At 51.6% G+C, this 25,094-nt stretch overlaps 2 protein-coding genes across 3 annotated transcripts in view; one reads left to right on the top strand and one right to left on the bottom strand.

Annotated features, from left to right (window-relative positions):
• The window catches only part of SYS1 (SYS1 golgi trafficking protein), a 52,425-nt gene extending 46,207 nt beyond the window's left edge, over positions 1 to 6,218 (bottom strand). Inside the window, exon 1 of one of the 2 annotated variants that reach the window (XM_069547009.1) lies at positions 6,166 to 6,218. Coding sequence is in view for 1 of the 2 variants with exons in the window: in XM_069547008.1 (XP_069403109.1) it covers positions 6,166 to 6,211 (46 nt within the window). In the remaining variant the exon portion in view is untranslated. The remainder of the gene's footprint in view (positions 1 to 6,165) is intronic. The other variant, XM_069547008.1, reaches the window with a different exon arrangement.
• SDC4 (syndecan 4) lies at positions 2,874 to 24,426 on the top strand. The gene is made up of 5 exons (XM_069547015.1): positions 2,874 to 3,198; positions 15,761 to 15,899; positions 17,005 to 17,051; positions 18,269 to 18,461; positions 22,420 to 24,426. Exons 1-5 carry the CDS (start codon positions 3,130 to 3,132, stop codon positions 22,569 to 22,571), a joined length of 600 nt encoding a protein of 199 aa, XP_069403116.1. The 5' UTR covers positions 2,874 to 3,129; the 3' UTR covers positions 22,572 to 24,426.
• The last annotated feature ends 668 nt before the right edge of the window (positions 24,427 to 25,094 follow it).

Genomic DNA, 25,094 nt, shown 5'->3' with positions numbered 1-25,094 from the left:
TTGTGAGTAGTTGTTTCACAAAATGACTCCTGAAAACTAAATTATATGAACTTGCAATTAAATTATCTGTGTTAAAGACAAAGGAAATAAGTACTCAGCATACTCATCACTTACTAATTATTTCCCTACGTTTTACTGTTATCTACACTCTTGATATTATCTGCCTCTATTGTATTTGTGTGGTGGAAACACTGCTTATCTGTCACCAACTGTGATATCACCTTCCTTGCTTGAAATCAGCCAGGGGTAGTAGTATTTACACCATAGAAATTGGCAAATGGTGGAAGTTAGGTCTTCCCACCTTCCCCGAGGTATTTTTACATGTTTACCAGCACAGGGCTGGCAGTAAGTGCTGAGAAACCTTCAACTTAATGAAGATGGTGGGAACAAAAGGAGTGTTGTTAGAGCGATGTGATGACAGGTAACTGAAACTGCATAGTGAAAAAATTATTTTTAATGATCTGTCTACTGACGACTAGATTAGACCTTATCCTTCCATTCTGTGGAAATCAAGGATTGCAAAACCCATCTGACTTGCAAAAGGATTTTATCCTGACATAAAAGTCATTTATTTTCCTGGTTTATTTCCAAATCCTAAGGAAGAATATTGAGAAGAGCTGAAAATAATTGCTGGCCTTTAAATCTGTAGAGAAAAACATGGTCTGCGTTGGAAGCTTACTTTACTGTCAAGACTCTCTGCTTCAAAAAGATTTTTCATCCTTTGATAATAATTAAGGGATGGAAAAGAGGAAGTTATTCCCAACTCTCCACAAAGTATATCAATTCATTATACAAAGTGAAGTCGCTTAGTCATGTCCGACTCTTTGCGACCCCATGGACAGTAGCCAACCAGGCTCCTCCATCCATGGGATTTTCCAGGCAAGAATACTGCAATGGGTTGCCATTTCCTTCTCCAGGGGATCTTCCCCACCCAGGGATCCAACCCGGGTCTCCTGCATTGTAGGCAGACGCTTTACTGCCTGAGCCACCAGGGAAGTCCATTATATACCAACAGGGGCCAAATACTCTGCTTCTGAAGCCATGCTTCAGTCTTGGAAAGAAAGATACATCTGTATTATATGTACGTATATCTTTATGGGAGATATATATATATATATGCCATAAAGATATAAATACATGCCATAGGTGTGCGTGCCAAGTTGCTTTGGTCGTGTCCTACTCTTTGTGACCCTGCGAGATTCTCCGGGCAAGAATAATGGAATGGGTAGCCATGCCCTCCTCCAGGGGATCTTCCCCACCCAGGGATCCAACCCATGTCTCTTATGTCTCTGCATTGGCAGGCAGGTTCTTTACCACTAGCGCCACCTGGGAAGTCCCATATGCCATATATATGTGTATGCTGCTGCTAAGTCGCTTCAGTTGTGTCCGACTCTGTGCAACCCCATAGATGTCAGCCTACCAGGCTCCCTCGTCCCTGGGATTCTACAGGTAAGAACACTGGAGTGGGTTGCCATTTCCTTCTCTAATGCGTGAAAGTGAAAAGTAAAAGTGAAGTCGCTCAGTCATGTCTGACTCTCAGCGACCTCATGGACTGCAGCCTACCAGACTCCTCCATCCATGGGATTGTCCAGGCAAGAGTACTGGAGGGGGGTGCCATTGCCTTCTCCAATATATGTGTATATATGTATACAAATATGTATGTATGTATACATCACCCTTGGCACTTTGATTGTCATATGATACTTCCCCCTAATAATTCCAACAGTACTTGTACTTGGGACCTCAGAGGATTTTACCAAACCCTTCCTCACACACACACACACACACACAGAAAGTAAGGAGGATATGCAGAGGGTAATGTGAACATGAAACTGTCTTATACAAAAGGTGGGATCTGAGAATTACGATAAACTTGCCAGAGACTTTCCTGGTGGTCCAGTGGTTAAGACTCCTAGCTTCCAATGCAAGGATGCTGGATTTGATCCCTGGTCAGGAACTAGATCCCATATGCCTCAATGAAGCCCACAGCGTCCCAAAGAGTCGGACACAACTGAGCAGGTAACACAAAAGAGCTCACATGCCACAACTAAAGATTTTGCATGCCACAACTAAGACCTTGCACAGCCAAGCGAATAAATATTTTTTTAAAAAAATTAACTTGCCGAACAGCTCTCGAAGAGATCAAACTGTTTAGGAAGTTCAATATCAAGAAAACAAATTCCTTAAAACAGAGGTCAGCCACCCTAAGACCAACAAGCCCACCCCTAGCTTGTTTATGCTCAGCCCACTAAGAATGCTTTTACACCGACCTGCCTGGTGGTCCAGCCGCTAAGACTCTGAACTCCCAATGCAGGGGGCCTGAGTTCCATCCCTGATCAGAGAACTAGATCTCACATGGTGCAGGCAAGAGTTTGCTTGCCACAACTAAAGATCCTGTGAGCTGCAACCAAGACCCATCGTGTGCAAATAAAAATGAACCTTTTATTTTTTTTTTAAGAATGCTTTTACATATTTAAATGGTTGGGAAAGAAAAAAATCAAAAGAATCCTATCTCAGGACACCTGAAAATTATATGAAATTCAAATTTCAGAGTCCAGTTTAATCAGGACACAGCCACTCTCTTTCCTTTAAGGTTGCCTTTGTGCTGCAAAGCTAGAGTTTTGAGTAATTGTGACAGAGACCATCCGGGCATAAAACATTTAGCTTTTTACAGAAAAGTGCCTGCTGACTCCAGTCTGAAAACAGCCGGCGATTGTTGCCCATTCTCGGAGGGGAATGTACCCATCTGGAAGGGCGCTGATCTAAATTCACCGCCCTGGGCAAGTCCTTCCGGTCTATGGGCCTCAGTTTCCCTAACTGTAAAATGGGTTTATGCGCAGCACTCTCGGATCACCTGCCTAGCAGGGGATCGGGGATCGGGGCTGCTGGAGGCCAGAGACCGGATGGACTGAGAGGCCCGCGCCCACTGGGCCGGTCCCTCGGGTTTCCAACCGGGCGGGTAGGAGCAGCACCCCGGAGGCTCAGCTTTCGCGGGGGAATTCCGGGCGGGGTGCGAGCAGCGGGGGCGGGCCGGGGCGGGGCCGGGGGCGGGGCCGATCACCGCCTATAAGAAGGGACGCGCGCCAGCCCTGGCCACTCGCCTGCGCGCCCTCTGCGGACCGTGGTACGATGGCCCCCGCTCGCCTGCTTGCGCTGCTGCTGCTCCTCGTGGGCGTCCCCGCCGCCGCCGCCGAGTCGGTAGGTGCTGGGAGATCCCCGAGGGGGGCCGGGGGGCGGGGGGGGCGGACGGGTATCGTCTTTGTTCTGGGATCCTACGGTGGGGTCCAGGGGTGGGCAATCGGGGGAGTGTGCCGTCCCCAGCTAGACCAGGGAAACTTTGTTGGAAACTTTGCCCTAGGATCCCAGGGAGGCTCCGGGGCGGGGGGGCGGGGTGACCCCTCCGCGCACGGTGCGCCCCCAGCCTGTTGCACTTCTCGCCTCCCCTTGGCCTCAGCCCCGGCGCGGGCTCCAGGCTCGGACGTGACTAAGCTGGTGTCACCTCGCCTCCCCTCACCCTCTCGCCCCTTCCCCGGTGATCCCAGGGCAGGCTCGCGCCCCGACCCCCATCCGCGCCCTCCAGAATCCGAGATGGCCTCGACATGAAGGGGGGCTGCGTGTACTCGGAAGGGGGAGGGGTGCAGGGTTCTGAGGGGCCTTGTTTCACGCACCGGCGTAGACGACTGAGCCCTAACGTCAGGTTTGGCCGCAGCCCTGCCACTGGCCTGACTCTGGGCAAGGCCCTGCCCTCTTCTGAGTCCCAAAGCGTCTGGGGGGCTGGGATGGGAGGTGAGCAGTGCTTCTATAGGGTCGGTACAAAGTTGGAACTCTGATCTTTCCGGGGCAGACTGGAGGGACTGTGTAGGCTGAGAACTGCGCCAGGAGTTGAGCCTCTGCTTTCTGCCAGAAGAGCGTTTATTTCCACCGATCTGACCGATGGGGAAACCCAAAGCACTCACCTTTGGGTGGGGTGAAGGGGGACTGGGGGAAGAGAAGGTCTCTGTGAGCCATGAATAACCTCCTTACTGGTCCTTTACTGGTCTCCCCACTTAGAGGTCCCTGTCATAGTGTCCAAAGCCCTGGGCCCACCAGAAGCTCCATTCATCCCAACAGTCAGTTCGGAAGGCGGGAGGCCATCTCCTCTGGGAAACTGGGCCACAGAAATTTCTGAGAGGCTCTCTGACCCTGCCCCCCAGCAAGCCTGGCCTCTTTGATACCCTTAGACCTCCGTTTTGGGAAGAGCAAGTGGCATTTAATCTTAATATCAGCTCTCAGTGGGGCTCCCATGTCTCTGGGATGACTTAGAATAAGTCCTTTCTGCCTGGCAGGCTTCATTTGAGACCCTGGGCTATACCCCACCTCCCCTCCCCAGGACCCCCTTCCTCACCACCCCCCAGATAACAGTTGCAGCCCTGAGTGATGACAGCAAGACTCAGTGCTTATGGAACTGTTCTAATAGCTTTCTGATAGCTGTTGTAATGGCTCTATCAACTAGTTTAGCTCAGCCCTTGTGTTTACTGTTTTAAACTGGTCCTGAGGCTAGAGAGGTTAACCAACCTGCCCAAGGTCACACAGCTGATAAGGGGCTGAGTCAGATGCAAATTAGGCGGCCAGGCCTCCACGTCCCTTTTTTAATCTTTTGCTCCCATCTTGATGCGTAGTCTGATGCTACTGTCAGTGGCTGCAGTTGTGTGCCATCCTAAAAACTAGTTTAGAATAGATAAAGAGTAGATAAAGATTTGGGGCTGGCCAGCCACCGAGAATTCAGAGGAAGAAAGAAACCGAGGCCCCAAGTAAGGTGATGACCTCCCCAAACTAAGAGGGGCAAGCTTGTCAAAAGATGAGTGGCTGAGTCAGGACTCGAACCCAAGCCTGCTGCTCCCCCATGCAGCGCTCTAAAACTAGGCCCTGAAGGATGTGTTGGTGTCACAGTGGTGGAGCTTTCTGAAGGAACGGCGTGGTGCGTCCCACCAGCCTGGGCGGACTGGGGAAAAGGGAAAAGACCCTGGAGGTTGAAAGGTCACTGCATGGACAGTCACATGTCAGTCTTGGCTCAGGGGTTGCCAAGCCTGCAGGCAGTGGGGTTGGGGGTGTGTGGCGAGAGAGGCAGGCAGCTGTGCCCTGGGGGCGGTCAGAAGGATGTGGTTTGGGGGAGGGCAGGTGGTAACCCCTGAGCTGCAGGAGAAGTGAGCCCTGGGCAGCTGCTTCCTGAGGGAGGCGTCCGTCTCTCCCACCCTGACCTCAGCACTCCCCTCCTGGCTAATGTTACAAGGTCTTCCACCTCAAACTGGGTCACAGGGCTTCCCCTTTTATCTCCCCTCTCAGTCCCTTTCCTCCCAGGGCTGTAGATGGAAAAAATCAGACCTAGTCACGGTTGGATTAGACCACAGAGATGATCTGGTGGTCAGCCCTTTCCTTTTTTTGCAGAGAAAACTGAGGCCCAGGGAGAAGGGTGGGGCTGATAACAGTGGTCATTTATGGAGTGCTCTCCATAGACCAAGTCCTGGTGCGTTTTAGTCTCATAAAAGGCCTAGCATGTGGGGATTATATTATGCCCACTTTACAAGTGGTAAAGTGGTACCATCTTTGGGTAGCAGAGAGCTCCCAGGCCATCAGAATCTCTGTCCTGTCGTCCCCCTCCAATAGTGCCGTTGGGACCACTTTGCAAATTTGGGGTCTGCTCCCTGCCACCCACCATGTGGTGGGTGCCACAGGTTTTGGGAAGGGAACCCAGCCCGAGCCACGGCCTCTTCTGTGTTTGGCCCTCTTCTGTGTTTGGCGGGGCTTGCGGGCCTAAACCAGTTCTTCCTGTCCAGCTGGAAGCATTCCCCTGATCTACCTTCCTGCCACTCCCTCCTCGGCCAATTAAAGACAGCCTTGTTTTGGGAGCCGCCATGCGACCCCCACCACCCGCCCCTTCCAGCAGTGTTGCTGCCCAGGGGCATAGACATGTCACCTGGCCCAGTCAGTTCTGGAAGTGCCCCCCACCTACCCTTTGTACTTCAGCTAAGAGACCTTTCTGGTCTTGAGAGGTTTCTCCTTGATTGCACAGAAGTGGGGGTAGGAACGGAAGCCCAGGGGTGTCTAGGACCCTTAAGTGGCCAGAGAGAGCCTTTTGGAATTATTAGAAGCTCAGAGAGCTATGATAGGAAAATATTTGAGCCTTACCTTGGAGGGTGTGAGACTGGGTCTCTATCTCTCTCTGGGTTGACATCCCCCATCTGTAAAATGGAATTTGAACTGAATAGACAGCCCTTTCCAGCTTGGATAGTCTATGAATAATTAAGTACCTATTCTTTCAAAGGGCAGTGGGAACCGTAAAGACATCTAAGGCATTCACTCCCTTGAAGAAGCTTATGGTTCACAAGGAGCATTAATATCTTCCATCAAATTCTGAGCCTTCATCCCCTACCCTGCTTCCATCCACGCACACAGGAACTCTTCTCTGTGGATTTTCAGTGAAATGCCTGGCCCGGAAATGTCTGTATGAATGAACAAATAAATGTGTTCTTGTAACTTCATGCTAAAAGGCGCACTGAGGTTGTTTATTACTGATACGGATGCCTCCCCGTGATACTATGAGGTAGGTATCATTAGCTTCACTTTTACAGGAAAGTGATGCTTAGAGCAATGGAGGGGCCTGCCAAGGTCTGAACCAGGTCTGACAGGTCACACAGGCTGTCTGATTTGCAGGTCCTCAGAGGACATTACACATGAGGAAGTTGGCTGGCTTTGAAGGCAGATGCCTTGGGTCCCTCCTTCTGAATCACTAGTTGACCTTGAGCACCCATGCCCTCTGGGTCTCAGTATCTCCAACTCTGGAAGGAGGAGGTTGGACCAAAACCCTCTTGTAGGTCCTTTCTGGTGGGGAACAGGGAACGCTTTCTCAGCCTCCTTGGTAAAGAGCCTACGGGAGAAGCGACGTTGGGGAGGTGGGTGGTGGAGACATTCAGCTCCTGCCATCGCTAGCTCCTGGAAACAGAAGGCTTTTCCAAGGACTTGAAGTGCTGAGCCGGCCTGAATGAGGGACTGGGGGAGCCAGGCTGGGCTTCGCGCCCCAGTTCCTTCTAGGGAGGAGTTGGCTCCTAGCTCTCCTAGGCCTCCCAGACTGGTGGGTGTGATTTTCAAGTGACTACTTAAAATTGGGGGAAGGGGCTGGACAGGGCTCTGTGAGTCACTGGAGGAGAGCCGTAGCTGGCCTGCCTGAGTCACCCCCATTTCCTTTCAGCCTCCTGGGGATGTTGGAATTGGCACCCACTTTAGGAGCTGTTAAGAATAGTCAAGCCAGTGTCCAGGGCCTTGAAGAGACATACAGAAAATACAGGCTCTAGGCCACAGACCCTCACAGGGCCTTGCCCAGCTGTGGACTTTGACAGGGTAGAGTTTAGCCAGTTCTCCAAATTGTCCTGTGCAAGACTTGTGGTTGCCAAGGTGGGAAGAGGGAGGGGGAAGGGATGGATTGGGGATTTGGGGTTAGCAGGTGCAAACTATCACACATAGAATGGATGACCGATAAGAGCCTCCTGCATAGCACAGGGAACTATGTTCAACATCCAGTGATAAATCATAATGGAAAAGAATTTTAAAAATATTGTATATATATGTTTAACTGAATCAGTTTTCTGTACAGAAGAAATTAATACATTGTAAATCAACTATATGTCAAATTTTTTTAAATTACTTAAATATATATAGAGAGGCCTCTGCAGAGAGTATAGACCTCTGCAGAGAGTGTAGTGCTCTGCCCCCCAGCCTTAAAGCAAAACTGAGGTTGCCATTGGTCTGAGTTTATGGAGCAAAGTATAGTCCAGACTTGACCCCAGGATTCTCTGACGCCCTCTTCTTGGGATTGGCTGTTGGCCCGAGGGCTTTGGAACACTTGATTTGGAGTTAAGTAGACCTGACTCCAGAGCTGTGAAGGCCCCCTCTTACTAGCTCCATGGCTTGGGACCTCAGCTATCTGGTCTGTAAGAATGGGATTGTAGAGAGCCTTATTGGAGATAACACGGCTGCAACTGAAGCTCTTAGAATCTGGCCTGGTAAACGGGAGGCGTTCTTAGCGACGGTTCCCAGCTTTGCCCAGGCCACCTTGATGCCAGATGGTCCTTTCCTTTTGAAGATCCGACCCCCAGAGGCCCCTTGGAAAGCTCTCTCCCCTCCCCCCAACAGCTGCAAGGTGGGTGGGGAGGAGTCTAGGGTGGGGCTGGCTGATGGAGCCCAAATCTATTTGTTTGTCTTAGAAGTGCGCCGTTTGCTAATTACTGGATGGGTTGATATTTAAACAAGAACCAGTTCCTGACTGCCCCACCCCTCTTGCAGGGATCACTGGGAACCCCCCTGTTGAGCAATTTTCAGCCAGGAGGGAGAAGGGACAGGGGGCTGGGAACCTCTTGGGACGTGCTCAGTCCTGGCGGAGCCTTGTCCTGTAAGAGGAGGGCCGGAGTTGTTTCCAGTCCGGAGGCCAAGGGAATTGCAAAAAAACCCCCTAGTGTTTGGCGGGGGAGGGGGTGTGATGGTGGATAGAAAAGATAGAGTGTTCTGGGAAGCCAGTTTTCAGATGTTTTCACCTCCTGATGCCTAGGGAGCTTGGGAGGGCATGTGTCAACAGTTGGAGCCTAATTTAACCCTGAGTTCAATAAGCCTGACTTCTTGGGCAGGTTTGTTATTAACTCATGGGTGACCTTTGGGCGCATCCCCTCCAGGCCCTGTCCCCGGGAGGCAAGATGACTGGAAAATGGGTACGTTTCACAGAGAAACCCAGCTCTGCGGCTCAGCCCAGGACACACAAGTTAGTTAATAAGTCACTGGGCCGGTGTGAGCCCCAGCGTCCTCTAGAAAACACGTGTGTCACTCCCGGGCCATCACTGGCGTTTGGCAACCTTCTGTGTAAAGGTCTGGCTTAAGTTTAGTTTATTATTAGCAGCTAGACAAGGGTTCTTAACCTGGGTAGCTTGGGGAGGCGGTGTCTGGGTGCAGGTTGAAAAATAAGAACCAGTGGTTGTGGTTCTTAGGGTTCAGAACTTTTCCTCCCTCTCCTAGGGCTCCAGGCATCCCCAGGAGATCACTCTGCGATCTGATCAGCTCTTTGGAGCTTCAGCCTTCTGTGGGCCCGCCCCGGGTCAGGCCCTGGGAGTCAGCGCCCCCTCCCCGCTGCCTTACTTTGCACCTCCCTTCCCCCTCCTTTGGGCCCCGAGCTAGGCTGCCCCAGTTTTGTCTGGCACAGTGGCAGGGGCTGCTAGTCAGGTGACACCTGGGGTAATGGAAAGGGGAGGCAGGGACCGGCTGGTATGTGTGGAAAGAGTGACTCGGTGGGGCCCGGCCTGTGGGGACTGGCTGTACTACTCCACCTCGGGGCGTGGGGGCAGGGGTGACCAACGGCTGGGACACTCCTGGCCCTGGGGAAGCCTGGCCAGGAGATGTCTGTGGGACAGGCTGACCCCCGATCAGGAGCAGTGGCTTCCCTGAGAGGCGGTGGGGAGGCTGGGAAGGGGCAGGAAGCCAGCACCCAGGGCGGACCTAATTGGCCGAGACAGGAGATATCAGCTTGGCTCTAGAGAACACGGGAGGCTTGTTTACGGGGCCGCCCTCAGATCCAGCGGGGACCTGGGATCCGCTGCTAGATTACAAGCCCGGCCTCAATGCACCTCTGTCTCTTCGGCCCCTGAGGGAGCCAGCCCCCTCCCCGGCTGTCTCCATCGGTAATCGGAACAGTGCCCAGCTTGGTTACCAGGCCTGCAGACAGAGGAAGGCTTGTCTGTTTGAGAACCGTCTTGTATAGGCGGGGAAACCGAGGCCCCGAGAAGGAATCTCCCAACCATCAGGCTGTTAGTGACAAAGATGCCACGGCATCAGCCTCTAGCAGGGAGATATCCAGAGGCTCTAGAAGCTTCCCTGACCCTTACCCTTCCCACCAGCAGCTGGCGTCCCTCCGTCCTGGAGCCCTGGCTCTGGGAATGGGCTGCCCTGGGTGGGGGAGGGGGGATTGGTGAAAAAGCCACTGGCAGTGCCAGGCCTGGCTTCTCTCCTGAGTGATTGTGTTTGGAGTAACCTGACCTTGGAGTGGGCAGGGCGGACATTCGAACCCCGCCCCACCCCCACTCCTATCCCCAGACCTGGCTTAACCCTTCCTGGACTGTCACACCAGATCCTGTATTGGTGGTGGGTGGTTATCTTCTGGTCTCCTAGATACTTAGGCAGGTCGGGAAGTACTCTGGGGACTCGGGGGCTCAGCTGAGTTTCAAGCGTCTCTATGTCACTGCCATTTTCTTTTGGAAAAGTACAGTGGTTTCTCCTCTCCCTCTCTCTGCTTAGAACAGGTGCTCTAAGCTGTGGGAGCTTGCGCAGATCTCTGCTCATCTCTGGGCCTTTCTCTCTTCCACATTCTCAAGGGGCCTGATTGGCTGTTGATAAGTCTCTGGTCTCAGAAGCACAAGAAATAACGTTTTATAGGGCATGTCCCTTCACAGTTTGCAAAGCACCTCCCCGTCCACCCACCACCCTCTTTCTAGCAATGCAACTACTTTTCTCAAGTCTCTGACCCTTTGAGCACTAATCCCCTCAGCTGGAAGGAAGGCAGATGGGGGTTAATAATAGCTGCTGCTCATTGAGCACCTGCTGTGTACCGGGCCATGTGCTGTGTCCCTTGCGTACCCCTAATGCATTTCACTTCATCTCATCCTCCCGCAAGGTGGTACTTACTAGCCTTGGTGACAAAGAGGAAACTGAGGCTTCATGATGTGAAATAAACACCCAGGCTCGTATCGTGAGGGAGCAGCAAGGCTATGGTTGCTGCTGGAGATACTTTTACAGGTCCCCAGGCTGGTGCTAGATCTTCCCATTTCTGCCAGGATGCTGAGTCCAAATTGAGGCAGCCAGGTTTTGCTCATTCCGGGGGACATCTAACCGTTCTGAAGGAGCGTGGGGGAGGACTGCCGTGCCTTATCAGTGACCCCTTCTGGGGATCTCCTGCCAGGACCCCTCTGCTGCGTTCAGCAGTTAATGCCCAGGGTCCTCAGCATTCCTACTTCTTCCAGAATTTAACTTGCCCAGTTGTCCTTCTCATCTCACCTCCTGCCCCAGAAGAAGCATGTCCCTGTCCCCTGGGGGTCACTTCCTCCCCCGGGGAAGAGACAGGCAGGGGGAGACTCCCCTCTCTTTGCCTCCCACCAGTTCAGTTAAGCAAGCTCTGACCCTGAACTTCTCCCCAGTGCCCCAGCCAAAGTTTCTCTGCTTTTGTTTGAGCAATATCACTTTTACCTCTGTTGACTCCCTGGCCAAGGGAAGGGGTGCCCTGGAGCCCTGGCCTGGCAGCAGGTGCTGTGGATGGTGGCGATGGGGTGGAGAGGGGGTAGCGTGGGTGCAGTGAGAAGTCTGGCTCTGGCGAAGACTCAGTCTCGAGAAAGATCTGTTTGAATCACAGGTCTGTTGCTTCCTAGCTGAGTGACTTCACACAAGTGACTCAAGGGAAAGTCACTTTCTGGCCACATGGGTAGAGCACCTCTCCAGGCTGTTGTGCCAATCAAATGAGCTCGGACGGAGGAAACCCAGCGTGGTGCCCAGCGTGTTAGGACCCCAGCCCCCATGCTTCTCCCAGGGGACTGAAGCTGTAAGACTTTGCAGTAGGGTTGGTGACTTTCCTAGCTCCATGCCCATCACCTCAGGACTAGATGGGGGTTACAGCTGGAGTGGCCGCAGCTGCCCATGGATTTGTTGAGACCTCTGCGTGCGGGAACACTCACTTCAGTTGTGTCGGACTCTTTGCGACCCCATGAACTATAGCCCACCAGGCTCTTCTGTCCGTGGGATTCTCCAGGCAAGAATACTGGAGTGGTTTGCCATGCCCTGAAACCTCTACCGGAAAGCATCCAGCCCCAACCCCAGGTGCCCACCGGGGCCTGCTTGTTCAGATGTTGATTTTTTGTTGTGTGTCTATGAGTAGGACTTCTAGAGAAGACCTAGAAGTGGGAAAGGAAGACAAGTCTAGCCTAGGAGCCCAGAGACCTAGGTTCTTCTAATGTTGTTTTTTTAAGAGACCCAGGTTCTAAGTCCAGTTCTGCTTCTGTGACCTTGGCAAGGGTGCTTATCTTTTCATCTGTTTGCTGGGTAATAAAATGAGATGGTTGGGCTAGGGCCTCAGCTACCTTCTGTTGGTAGGCGTTAGTCTCAATAGCACAAAATACACCTACCCTTTTTTTGATTGTTTATTTGGCTGCATCCGCTCTTAGTTGTGGCATGTGGGATCTTCAATCTTTGCTGTGTCCTGCAGGATCTTTAGTTGTGGCATGCCGACTCTGAGTTGTGACATAAGGTTCCCTGACCAGGGGTTGAACCTGAGCCCCCTGCATTGGGAGCATGGAGTCTTAGCCCCTGGACCACCGGGGAAATCCTTACCCTTCTTCTTTTCTATGGAGGGTCTACAGAAGCATCCAGGTGCCCACCAGGGTCTGCTTATTCAGTTCTTAATCGCTGTTGTGTGTGCACGAGTAAGACAAAGATACAGAGAGCCCTGAGGGCCCTGTGCGTGCACACACGTGTGGACACCCGCTCCCCAGGTGACGATGGGGTGAGCCAAGAGCAGGGTGGGGTCCCTTTCTGGTCAGGGTGGGGCCTGTTGGCTGGGTGGCCTGGTTGTTCAAAGTCACCCCAGACTGAATGGGCCTAGTCTGAAAAGAGGGTGGAGGAAGGGAGGGCTGTTGGCACATAGCCTCCACACACACACGTAAAGGGACGCTTGCTCACAATCCCAGGGAGCATGGTTTCACCTTGCTGGTATATTCTTAGGGCTCCTGCGCTCTTGGGCATTTCTCTCTTGTCAGGGGTGTTGGGCAGAGCAGGACCACTTCTGGAGTTGGAGAAGGATTGATTTTATTTATTAGCGAGCCATGAGGCATGCAGGATCTTTCTCCCTGACCAAGGATCAAACCGGTGCCCCCTGCAGTGGAAGCATTGGACCACCAGGGAGGTCCCAAGCCCTGTGCTTTTAGAGCCAGGATGGGTACCCAATGGGATCTAATCCTTGTGTGACTAGATCTGACAGGATCTGAACCATTCTTGGCATGACCTTAATTCAAGTCATTTATGCTCTCCAGGAACCTAGTATAAAAATGAAGGGTTGTAATTGGGGAGAGTAGGGAGACTCAGAGGGAGAAGATATATGTATAATTATGGCTGATTCGCATTGTTGGATGGCAGAAACCAGCACAACATTGTGAAGCAATTTTCCCACAATTAAAAAATAGATTTAAAATAATGAAGAGTTAGGGATGACCCGGTGACCCCCAAGGTGGCTGAACTGGGAATCGATCTAGGTTTCAGTCCGAGTTTTGTTCTGACTTGGTCTTCACTTCCTGATGTAAAACAGAGAGAGCCACTACCAATCACAGCGAACCAACGTGCTAATCCCAGGGGTGGTTTTGAAACACTCCTCAGTACTTTCACCCACTAAGAGAAAGGAAGGATCCATAAATAAACAGCCATGGCTCTTGGGGATGGGGAGGTAGGGGAAGGGCCCAGCCTGAAACAGCCCAGTGTCGAAACTCCAGCCCCTGTCTTGAGTACTTGGAGCTCTGACTGGTCTCCAGGCTCCATATGCAAGTGGCCAAACTGCCTTCTTTACTTCCTGGGCTGAGTTTGACCGCCATTTGACAAGGCTCCATCCTGGCCGAGGTAGGCGGACACTCTGTGTGCCCGTGTGTTTATGGGTGTGTGGATCTGTATGTGGCTAAAGGCTCGGGTGACCTATGCCTGGGTTCCGGTCCAGAGTGGCCACTTTCTGCCTGGGTGATCTTGAGCGAGTTACTTCAATTTTCTGAGCATCCCCCCAACCCCCTCCCTCCTCAGTGTTTCAGCAAATAAGAGCTATGAGGAGGACCTACTTCAAGCTAAGTGCTTAGTTTGGTAAGCTGCCTAGATCCTGATGTTTCCGATTCTGCCCCCCACCCTTACCACCTCCCCCGGGGGAATTTGCAGCAGGAGATGCGGATGGGAGCACAGGGACCCCGCCCTAGGTGCAGGCAGCTTGCGCAGCCACAGTGGAGCCATCTTCTGGAGCTGCCAAACTAAAGCCACAGGCACGGGGCTGTGTGGGGGCTGGAATTCCAGCGCCAGCAGCTCCCCAGCTCCTGATTCCCGAGTCATGAAGTCATCCCTCACCAGGGCTTAACCCCTTCTCGCTCCCCACCCCCATGTGTACCAGGCGTTCAGCGGAGATTCTCCCTTCTGTGGTGGGAGGGGAGAAATCTCGCTCCCAGCCTGACCTCCCTCCCGGGAATCCAGCTGCCCCACACAGACAGACAGACAGGGTGGAAGGAGACCCAAAAGTCTGCTTCCACCCACCTCTCCCCGGAAGCCTGGGCCTCTCCCACAGAGGGTAACCTTGTCTTAGGGACGGATGTGCCTTTCCAGGCCCACTCTCTGTCCCTGGCAGGTCTCTGCTGGGTGGAGGACAGCGTGGGGCAGTCAGAAACAGAGCCTGGCTTCTTTTCTGAGTGTGTAGCTGACTCACCGTGTGACCTTAGGCAGGTCACTGTAGGAAGCTTAGATTCTTTCCCTTTCTGTGAAATGGGAGGGCAGGACCTCCCTGGCCTCCAGCTGGTGTTCCTCGGTTCTGAGCAGACCCCGCCCCTCTCCACACCTCCTGTAGTTAGGGGGTTGAGGAGGGGAGAAGAATGTTTGGGGCAAGGGGTTTGTATTCACCACCCTGAGTCTTCTGGGAAATGGTAGGCACTAGAATATTTGAGTTCATTAGTGAAAGAATGAACTTTGCCCTGGGGCTGCTGTTATGGGCAGACAAAGCCTCAGCCCAGAAGCTAGCTGAGAGGGTGGTGTGAATCCCAAGTATTTCTGACTCTCTAGAAGGAGCTTTGTTTTCCCCGGTCGAATTTGCAGGTTTGGGAGCAGGGTGGCTGATGTTCTGGAGGTCCTGGGGCAGCTCTTTGCCTTCCTGGATCTTTCATGCTTTCCTTGTGAAAGCTACTCAGTGGCGGTGGACCTGAGATTCTAGCTGGGGACGGCTGGGGCCCCCATTCGTGGCAGCGGAGGGGTACTTAGGGGAGCTGGAGTGGACAGTCCGTGAGAGCAGGGATGGGGCTCCACACTGCATGGCTGCAGAATGGCCCCGTGGGAGATGTTTGGAAGGCTGAAGACACGAGTGTGCTCACGTACACTTGACTCACCAGGTTCCGGGCAGCGCCCTGACCCGAGGCTGTCCTGGGACGTGAGTGAGCCAGCCCTGCCTGTCCCAGCCTGGTCTGACTCAGCTGGGAAAGATGTCCGGGTCAGGGCAAAACCAGAGCCAGCAGCCCTCTCCCTGCCGTGGGTGAATCAGCAGTGACAGCATCAGAGCACCCCGGAGCGTGGACTGGGAACGCTGGCTCTGAAGTCAGTCTTCACTCCGTCTGCTCCCACGAGTCACCCAAAGAAAATGACTTAATATCTTCAGGGCCCAGTTTCCTCGGTTGTAAAACAGGTGAAGACTGGTCTTTAGAGTTATTAAGAGCAGGTCCTGGCCTATAGCAAGTGCTCAGTATAGGGTACCTAGCATATTTATATTCTGATGATGCCACCTTCATTATTTTAATTAGCCCAGAATGGGAAAGGGTTTTGTCTAAGGTCACACAGCAAGGTAGGCTCTAGCCTGATGCCCTTCCAGCACCCCAGCTCCCGTTCCTGAGCACTCGCTTCACTGCCTTGCGGGGCTCGGGGGCTGCTAAAGAGCATTGGCAGGGGGAGCTGCTGGTTAACGTGTCTCCTGTTCTCACCCTAGATCCGAGAAACTGAGGTCATCGACCCTCAAGACCTCCTGGAAGGCCGATACTTTTCCGGAGACTTACCTGATGACGAGGACATCGGGGGGCCCGGGCAGGAATCCGATGACTTTGAGCTGTCTGGCTCTGGAGATCTAGGTACGGAAGGAGGAGGGGGCCGGCCTGGGGCTCAAGGCTGCAGAGAACTTGTCTTTTACAAGGTTGACCCCACTTTGGGGCTTGAATTTTCCTATTGTGCCCCTCCCCGTTAAAAAAAAGATGGGGTGAACAAAAGTAACCGGATCAACCCATCCCTGAGACCCTTTCCAGGCGAATGGTTTCTTGCTCCGAGTCCATTTGTAGTAGAAAACCAGTCCGAACCTGTCCGCCTTTGGACGGGATTGGGTGGGAGTGGGCGTTGGGAGGAGAACTGAACTGTGGCCTGTTTTCCTTCCTTTGAAAAGCAAAGAGAGCGCTCAGGAGCCTGGGGGCAGGGTGAGGAGAGCTGTGGGAGGGAACCGAGAACCAACCCCTGCTTCTGCAAGGATGGGATTGGGAATCAGTGAAGGGGCCTCCTGGGGCCGGGCCAGGGTCCCCGTCTTTCTTGGTCATTTCCTGGCCCTGGCTGCCAGGCCAGACAGAGCTACTGAAAAGCCTCCCTCCTCTGTGTGGGGTGGTATAACAATGTGAAGTTTGAGTTCTAGAGTCACATAATCCTGAGTTCAAACTGCCGCTCTGTGACCTCTGAGCCTTGGTGTCCTAATCTGTAACATGGGAATAGAAAATTAGACTGAGTTAAAAGCCCTGGGCACTTACCACGTTCTGAGTAAATACATTCATATTGGAATTTCTGATATTTACTGTTGCAATCTAGAGTCTTCTCAAATGAATCCCCTGGGAATCTTGTTAAAATCCAGATTTTGATTTAGTGGCCCCTGAAATTCTGCATTTCCTACCCCTCCTGGGTGATGTTCTTGGTCCTGGGATCTATATGGAGCAAGGGTTTAGAGGTGACAGAGCGCCTGCCCAGTGACCGGCTCAACATTCACACGAAAGAACCAGGGAGGCAGGTCTCAGGAGCTCCATTTTACAGAGGAGATGACTGAGGCTGGGGTGGGAATGATCACCTGCTGGACATATGCTTATCACCTGTTGAGCATTTGGGGGCCAATTGTGAATTAGAACTCGCACCAGCCATGGCTCTAGGGATCATCGGCCTGGGGGTGACCGACTTCACATTCACACGGCCTTTCTGACATTACAGATGACTCAGAGGGCATCCGGATCTTCCCAGAAGTGATGCACCCCTTGGTAAGTAGCTCCGCACTTTGGCCTCTCCTTTTCTCAGCCCCTGTTCAGAGAAGCAGAATAAGTTTGAGTCTGACCTCATTCTGCAAGAAGGCTTTTTTGTCTGTGGCCCTGAACTCTTGGGACAGGCACAGCTAAGGGTCACGGGTAGACCTTCCCCTCTGTAGAGATAATCACTAAGTGATAAACGCTTGCGTGTGTTTCCAGCCTCTTTTGCTTTTTTAATTTTTATTTCATTTATTTGACTGCGCTGGATCCCGGTTGTGGCACTTGGGATCATGCGGGATCTTTAGTTGCAGTAGGTGGGATCCAGCTCCCTGACCAGGGATCACACTTGGGGCCGCCTGCCTTGGGAGCGCAGAATCATAACCACTGGACCACCAAGGAAGTCCTTCCAGCCTCATTTTTGTGTGCATTTCTAGGTATTTCCCAACATGAATATCAAGTTACACATACCATTCTATGCACTGCATTTTTTACGTAGAGTGATCGTGAATATTTCCCCACGTAACTCACTGTTTTTCCTATTCATTTTTATAACCTTCATAATCAGTTCACCCAGTTGCCCTTAGCTATGGAAAAGTGGTTTATGATTTTTTTTGACATCCTACAACAACAGTATAAGCATCTTTTACAAAAATCTCTAATTAGCTCCTTAGGACAGAGTCCCAGAGGCAAACTGCTGCGCTGAAGGGCAAACTGTTCCTACAGTTTTGCCAAACCACCCTCCGGGATATTAGTCTAGAACACCCGCTTCCCTGTGCCCTTGGTCACATTATTCATTCCCCACTGGGGATAGATTTACTGGAAAAGTTGGGCTTCCCTGGTGATTCAGATTGTAAAGCACCTGCCTGCAGTGCAGGAGACCCAGGTTCAATCCCTGGGTCGGGAAGATCCCCTGGAAAAGGGAATGGCAACCCACTCCAGTATTCTTGCCTGGAAAATCCCATGGACAGAAGAGCCTGGTGGGCTGCAGTCCATGGAGTCGCAAACAGTCAGACAGAACTGAGCAACTAACACACATAAGAAAAGTTGAGGGTAGGGATTTGACAGCATGATTGTTGAGGGGTGGTTGCTGACGTCTGCTCTGGGACCACGTGGTTTGGCCGGCAAGAGGCAGAACCATTCCCTGCCCAGCTGAATGTCCCTACCCCATGCCTTGGATCCCCCTCCCTACAAACCGCACTGAGTGTTGGTCTCTTCTCCTTTCCACCATCCAGGTCCCTATAGATAACCACATCCCTGAGAAGACAGGGAGCGGAGTTCCCACCGAACCCAAGGAACTGGAGGAGAATGAAGTTATCCCCAAGAGGTCGTCCCCTTTTGATGGGGACGAGGATGTGTCCAACAAGGTGTCTATGTCTAGCACAGCCCAGGGCGGCAACATCTTTGAGAGGACAGAGGTGCTGGCAGGTAAGGTCCTGGGCTTCCCGCAAGATACCTTGAAAGGGGAGAGGGCTTGGGCAGGGATAGTGCTGCAGGCAAGGATGCCTCTGGTCCAGTGGTCCCCGACCTTTTTGGCACCAGGCACCAGTTTCATGGAAGACGGTTTCTCCACCGTCGGGATGGGGTAGGGGTGACGATGGTTCAGATGCTAATGCGAGTGACAGGGGCAGATGAAACTTCGCTTGCTCACCTCCTGCTGTGCAGCTGGATTCCTAGTAGGCCACTGACCAGTACCAGCACGGGGGTTGGGAACCCCTGCTCTAGCCCGTTAGGTGATTTGATACCCCTTCGTGCAGCCACTGGCTGTCCTGGGGCCTTGAAGGGATGACCCTTCCCCTTAGAGGTGGCTCTGACTATGTGTGCAGCTTGGCAGACCGAGAGCAAGAATTGCATATCAGAGGCTAAAAAAATAATAGATGTTGAGTCTTTCACTTGCTGTAAATCCTTTTCTATTTACAAAGCACTTTCCCAGCCTGGATTTGGCACCTGGGATGTTAATTATTAAAAGTTAAACTTCCCGTGAAAACTTCCCCTTTAAGCCCAGAGGCTCCTTTGAGTTGGACTGGCTTCCCCTCCCCTTGCTGTCACCTGGCAGCCTGGTGACCTTGGCTGAGAACGCTTTCCAGCCTCAGTTTTCATGTTAGCAAACGGCCATCATGCTACTTCCTTGGGTTGGTGTAATAACTTCGTGAAAAATAGAATCTAAAATAACTTGGTGGACTGTAAAATGTTTGTTTGCACGGTTCCCAGTGGTAGATGGTGTGTGTATTAGTCCTTCAGTCGTGTCCAACCCTTTGCAACCCCATGGACCGTAACCAGCCAGTCTCCTCTGTTCATGGGATTTCTCAGGCCAGAATACTGGAGTGGGTAGTCATTCGTTTCTCCAGGGGATCTTCCTCACCCAGGGATCGAATCCCGGTCTTCTGCATTGGAAGCAGATTCTTTACGAGTTGAGCCACAAAGGAAGCCCAGGAATACTGGAGTGGGTAGCCTATCCCTTCTCTAGCGGATCTGCCCAACCCAGGAATCAAACTGGGGTCCCCTGAATTGCAGGTGGATTCTTTAACAACTGAGCTATCAGGGAAGCCCCATAGTATATAGTATAATATAGTATAGTATAGTATATGGCATGGCATAGCATAGCAAGTAGTAGGTGGCCCACAGGAAACTTCCTGTGCCAGATTAAGAAACTAACACTTAGAGAGAGCAAGTGTTTGGCCTCAAGTGGGAGCCACAGGCTTCCTGACTAATGTGCTATGTGGAGAAAGATGTGTCCCAGGATGAGACTTCAGGGATGGCTCTGTCTAGCCTGACTATGGGGCCTTCAGCTGGGGTGGTAACTGGCTCTTTCTCTTCTTCCCCGGCAGCTTTGGGGGTCTCCAAAACTGGGTTGGGGACTTTCTCAGAGGGGACTCCCTCTCTAGCCAGGTTTTTACAGGCCAAGGGCCAGTCTGGATGAACCAGCATAGTAAGGAGGGCACCATGGGCCCAGGCTGGCTTACTCCTGTCTCCTGGCAACCAGCTGGGCCAGCAGCTCTGAGGAGGCTGGAAGTGCAAGGAAAGAGCCCTGGGTCCTGCGTCCCTCTGGGACAGATAAAGGATCTTGCCTGCATCTTGCAGGGTATAACGCCCGGTAGGCCCAGCTCAGCCCTGACTCTGGCTTCCAGGTCGCTGAGTCAGTGTTCTTTTAACTTTCTGTGTGATGTGGGTGGGGTGGGGAAACTAGAGGGCCCTTGGAGACCTTTTAGTCTTGTAAGTTTCAAGCTATTTGGTTGAAGTCTTTTCGAGGTAAAACCTGGCCCATGTTTCTTCACCCACAGAGTTTCACTTCTAGTTGGTTGATGTGGGATTAGCATAAGGTTTTGTTTTCACCAAACAATGGTTCTACTGCTTTTAAAGAAAAATGTAAAAGCCACTGATGTAGTCCAAGTAACTGTTGCGTATAACATGGGAGACTCAGGCCCAGAGAAAGCAAGCCACTTGCTTTAGGTCACATAAAAAGTGAGAACCAGTCATCTCTTAATACTTCCAATGGAGAATGACACACGGGCAGGATCTTCATGTGAGAAGTTACATTGTTGAGATAGCTGGGGTGAGATTCTCCATTCCAGTAGCTTTTAAACAGTACCTGGCGGGACAGGGGGAATTCCCTGGTGGTCCAGTGGTTAAGACTCAGCACTTCCCCTGTAGGGGACATGGGTGCTATCCCTGGTGGGAGATCTAAGATCCTATAAGCTGCACAGTGCAGCCAAAAAAAAAAAAAAAAACCACCCTGGAACCTGGGAGTTTATCAAGGGCTTGCCATGTGCCATATGATTCACACACCCCCTCATTGAGTCTCCACAACACCCCAATCCGACACGTGTGGTTATCTATACTCTCACAAATAAGGAAAATGAGGCTCCAAGAAGCCTTATCTCTTATCCAGAGGCACGAGACCAGACAAGTGGTGAACCTGGCATTGGAACCCGGGACCACAGTCGCTTCTGAGACCATCCTTGGGCCTTGAGCTCCTGGGGACCTCCCAGCACGGACCAAGGGTCTAAAGGAACAGACATCAGAGGGAGAGGCAGTAGAAAGGGGAAGGGGGTTAATACCTGATGGTCCGTGTCTTTTCTCTGGTTTTTCCTGGGGGCACTGTGTTGCTGCTTTTTCATCGTTTTAGCCAAGAGAGAGAACCTTCCTTGGCTCCCCTGCCACTCCGTCCCAGTTCTGTGTGTAGATTTGGAGTGTGTGCAGGGGTGGAAAATTAATCTTCTTAGGCTAAGACCGAATTAGGGGACTCAATCTGTCACAGGAAGGATTCTAGGAGACATCCCTGCCCCCACAACAAACAGGAGTGAGCCCTCCAGGCTGCCTGGGGTCATACAGAGAACATGCATTGACCCGATGTGAGAAGCCCGTGTCTGCTCTCGGCCCGTGCCCCTCTCTGAGCCAAATGGAGTCATTTATTAAGCACCCACTGTTGTGCCAGAACAATTCAGGGTGGCAGGGACACAGATACAAACCACAAGAAGTCACAATTAATGAATATTGAGTATATGCTATGCATTATTCTGAGCTCTCTTAAGGGGATTGATTTATTTCAACCTAGGGACAAACCTATAAGAAAGGTACTATTGTTTGCATTTTACAATGAGAGAGATGAAGGAACTTGATTATTTAGATCCCATTGCCAGTAAGTGGCAGAGACAGGAATAGAATGTAAGCCTTAAGCACTGAGCTTCGTATGTGCGGACACAAATCACGTATATAATTTTTTTTCTTTTGCCACACCAGGTGGCATGTGGGATCTTAGTTCCCTGACCAGGGATCAAACCTGTGCCCCTTGCATTGGAGGCATGAAGTCTTAACCATAGGACCACCAGAAAGTCCCAAACCACATATGCAATTCTTTATAACATAGGAGTGTGGACACACGCGCATGTTGTAACTGTGTATAGTAGCATATACCCACGTGTGTACAGGGTGTGTACACCCGATCAGTATAAGTGTGGGTCTGCATAGGGATGTGTGCACACAAGGTCAACTAGAGAGCTCCCTGTGCTAAGGACTGTGGGGTAAGTAGGTCTAAGGGGGATTTCCACAGCCTGCGATTTTTCTGCTTCCTGGCTCAGGGCTGAGCTGTTGCTGGGGAGTTGGCCTCGTGTTGGGAAAGAACCTGGCTTTGGACTCCAGCAATGTGGGCTGGAAGGATGCCTTTGTCACTCTGGTTCTGTGGTTTTTTAGTGCTTTACAGTGACTCCCTTCTCATGAATGAGGTGGTGAGAATCAAATTCAGTAAGGCATCAGCAGAGTATGCCCCTGGGGGTGATGGTGAGGGTGTCCGGGGGCCAGAGAACCGACCAAGCAGAAGCGGCCCATGTGCCCTGAGGTCCCGACGGCCAGCCAGCCCTCACCTCGCTGCCCCCTCTCTCCCCTCCAGCTCTGGTTGTGGGCGGTGTCGTGGGCATCCTGTTTGCTGTCTTCCTCATGCTGCTGCTGGTGTACCGCATGAAGAAGAAGGATGAGGGCAGCTACGACCTGGGCAAGAAACCCATCTACAAAAAAGCCCCCACCAATGAGTTCTACGCCTGAAGCTTCCCCCGGAGCACCTACTTGGACTTTAGAGAGAAGGGACGCTGAAGGATTTTGAAGGGTGGCTGTTCGGGGAGGGGGAGGGCACCCCAGTCCTGATCTATCAGCATCTCCCGCTCCGATTGCAGTTTCAGTGTCAGAAGAGACATCACCTTCTACTGTTCCTGCTTGCCTCTTGATTCTCTGGGCCTCCACTTGTCCCAGCAGATAAATGGGGTTAAACTTGGCCTTTCTCAAGGCAAGTCTGAGGTTGGATCTGTTTCTTCATCTTCCCATTTAGAATCTAGGCCCAGCTTAGAGCCTGTACTGAACAGGTCTGATCCAGAGTCTTTCTAAGCTATTGTACAAGTCCTCCTGGAGGTCGGCCCACCTGCCAGCCTTCCCCCTGGCCCGCCTTCCGCAGCCTGGCCCCTCGGCCAGGAGCTGGGAGAAGGAACCAGAACCATCTGTCTGCACCTTGAGATGTGGCCATCAAAGGCACCTGCAGCCACACTGTGGGAGTCTGTGGTACACCTTGGGCCATTCTAGGCTCTTCCAAGTGACTTTTGGAAGTCAACCTTTTTTATTTGGGGAGAGGAGCTGAAAGTTCATCCTGAATCAGACTTGTAGAATATTCTTAAGTCTATTTTTAGCGGGGTATTTTTTTTCAAATTGTTCATTCCTTTGTACAGAGCCTCTCTCTGTGGGCAAGAGTACACAGAAACCAAGGCTTTCTCTGCCCTCTTGCACCTTTCCACAGTACCTGCTAAGGTTGTATTTAATGGTGTTTTTGTTTTTGTTACTCGAAAATGAGAGAAGAGTTGGAGATATAATTTTTATTAATTTTTTTACTACTATTTATAGCTTCAGACAGGGCCTTTCTTTCCCTCTTTTGCCTTTTTTCTTTTTTCCCCCGTGCTTTTGTTTTTTAATTCTTCCTACTTCCCTGCTCATGACCTTGACCCTTTCTGAAGCTGCTTCCTCTAAGAAGCTTTTGCTGAAATATAGGGGGTTTTTTTAGCAGATCCCAAACTATAATGTAGGGGATGGTGGGATATTTGTGTCTCTTTTATGTAATATATTATTATTCTTCCTTGGTTCTAGAAAAATAGATAAATATATTTTTTCAGGAAATAGTGTGATATATTCCTGTGTGAAGTTGGCTGGGTGGTCGAGTGAGTGAATGTTTGTGGGGCTGAGTGGATTTTTGCCTTTTTCTGGTCCTATTTCTTGGTGCCTTCTCTTGACTGGGCTGGAAACCTTCTCTCTAGCTTTTGCTTTGAGCCCAGCTGGGGTACCTTCATTTGTGATCTCCAAATTTAAGAGAAGATTGGAGAGCTGTGCTATCCAACATGGCAAGTGCCAGCCACACTGAAATCAATTAAAATGACAGGAAGTTAAAGTTCGTTCCTCAATTATACTAATCCACATTTAAAGTGCTCAGTGGCCACGTGGGGCCAGTGGCTGGTGTACCAGACAGACAAGTAGAGCCCACTGGCATCTGTTGACAGCACAGCTCGAGAACTAAACTGGTTTAATAAGTCACAGGCTCAGCCTGGTTAGGATGACCTTTGTCCCTCTAGACAAAGGGGGACCGGGAGGGCTGATCAGGGCCTGGCTCTGGGGCTTATCCTATCCAGAGAGGAGAGGCCTAGTGGCTCAGGCTGGCCAGACCACATCTCCTGACCCCATGGGGGGGGGCTAGGGGCACTTACCCTTGCTTCCCTCCCCTTCTGTGACCCCAGGGTCCCAGCTGGCTGGGTCCTCTTCCTCCCCCCATGTCCCTTTTCCTCTGGCCTTGTTGGGAGTGAGCACCTCACATTGTTGTCTGTTACTGATTTTTTGATAAAAAGATAATAAAACCTGGTACTTTCTAGATTGCCTCCCTTCATCATTTCAAAGCTCATCAGACGTCATCCTTTCCCTTGATCTCAGCGGATCCTGAGATAATTGCTGCCAGACACCGGAAGGCAGAGATATATAAGAAGCCAAGAAAGGGCCCGGAAAGGAGGGAGGAAAGTCAGAAGGTGCGCACCGTGGCCTGCGGCCACGGGCTGCCTACCTCGGAGACTTGTTTAGACGGCCCCATGTTTAAAAAACAAACACAGAAATCCTTGGATTCCTTGCCAACCATGGAAGTGAGGATGTTTCACGGAAAAATCCAGATTCCCTGTTTTTCTTGTGAGGGGAGGGGGGAAGAAATCGAGAACTGGCAACTCAGGTAACCATAGGGAGTTGCATGTGGGCAGGTCCCCACTTAGATCGGGCTATCTCCTTTGCCAGTCCGTCCATCTGCTTTACTCACGTCACCTCCTTGGCCTCCGGGCATCATAGCTGGTGGTCTCTGGACAGATAGCATTGACACCTCTTTTGATCCTCATAACAACCCTCTGAGGTGGGTGAAAGTGACAGTGTTAGTCACTAAGCTGTGTCCTACTCTTTCGACCCCATGGACTGTAGCCTGCCAGGCTCCTCTGTCCATGGAATCCCAGTCAAGAATACTGGAGTGGGTTACCACCCCCTTCATCCAGGGGATCTTCCCAA

Source organism: Ovis canadensis, chromosome 13, assembly GCF_042477335.2.
Source record: "Ovis canadensis isolate MfBH-ARS-UI-01 breed Bighorn chromosome 13, ARS-UI_OviCan_v2, whole genome shotgun sequence".
Lineage (NCBI taxonomy): Eukaryota > Metazoa > Chordata > Mammalia > Artiodactyla > Bovidae > Ovis > Ovis canadensis.
The sequence above is the reverse complement of the archived record's forward strand: the minus strand, read 5'-3'. Positions and strand labels throughout refer to the sequence as shown.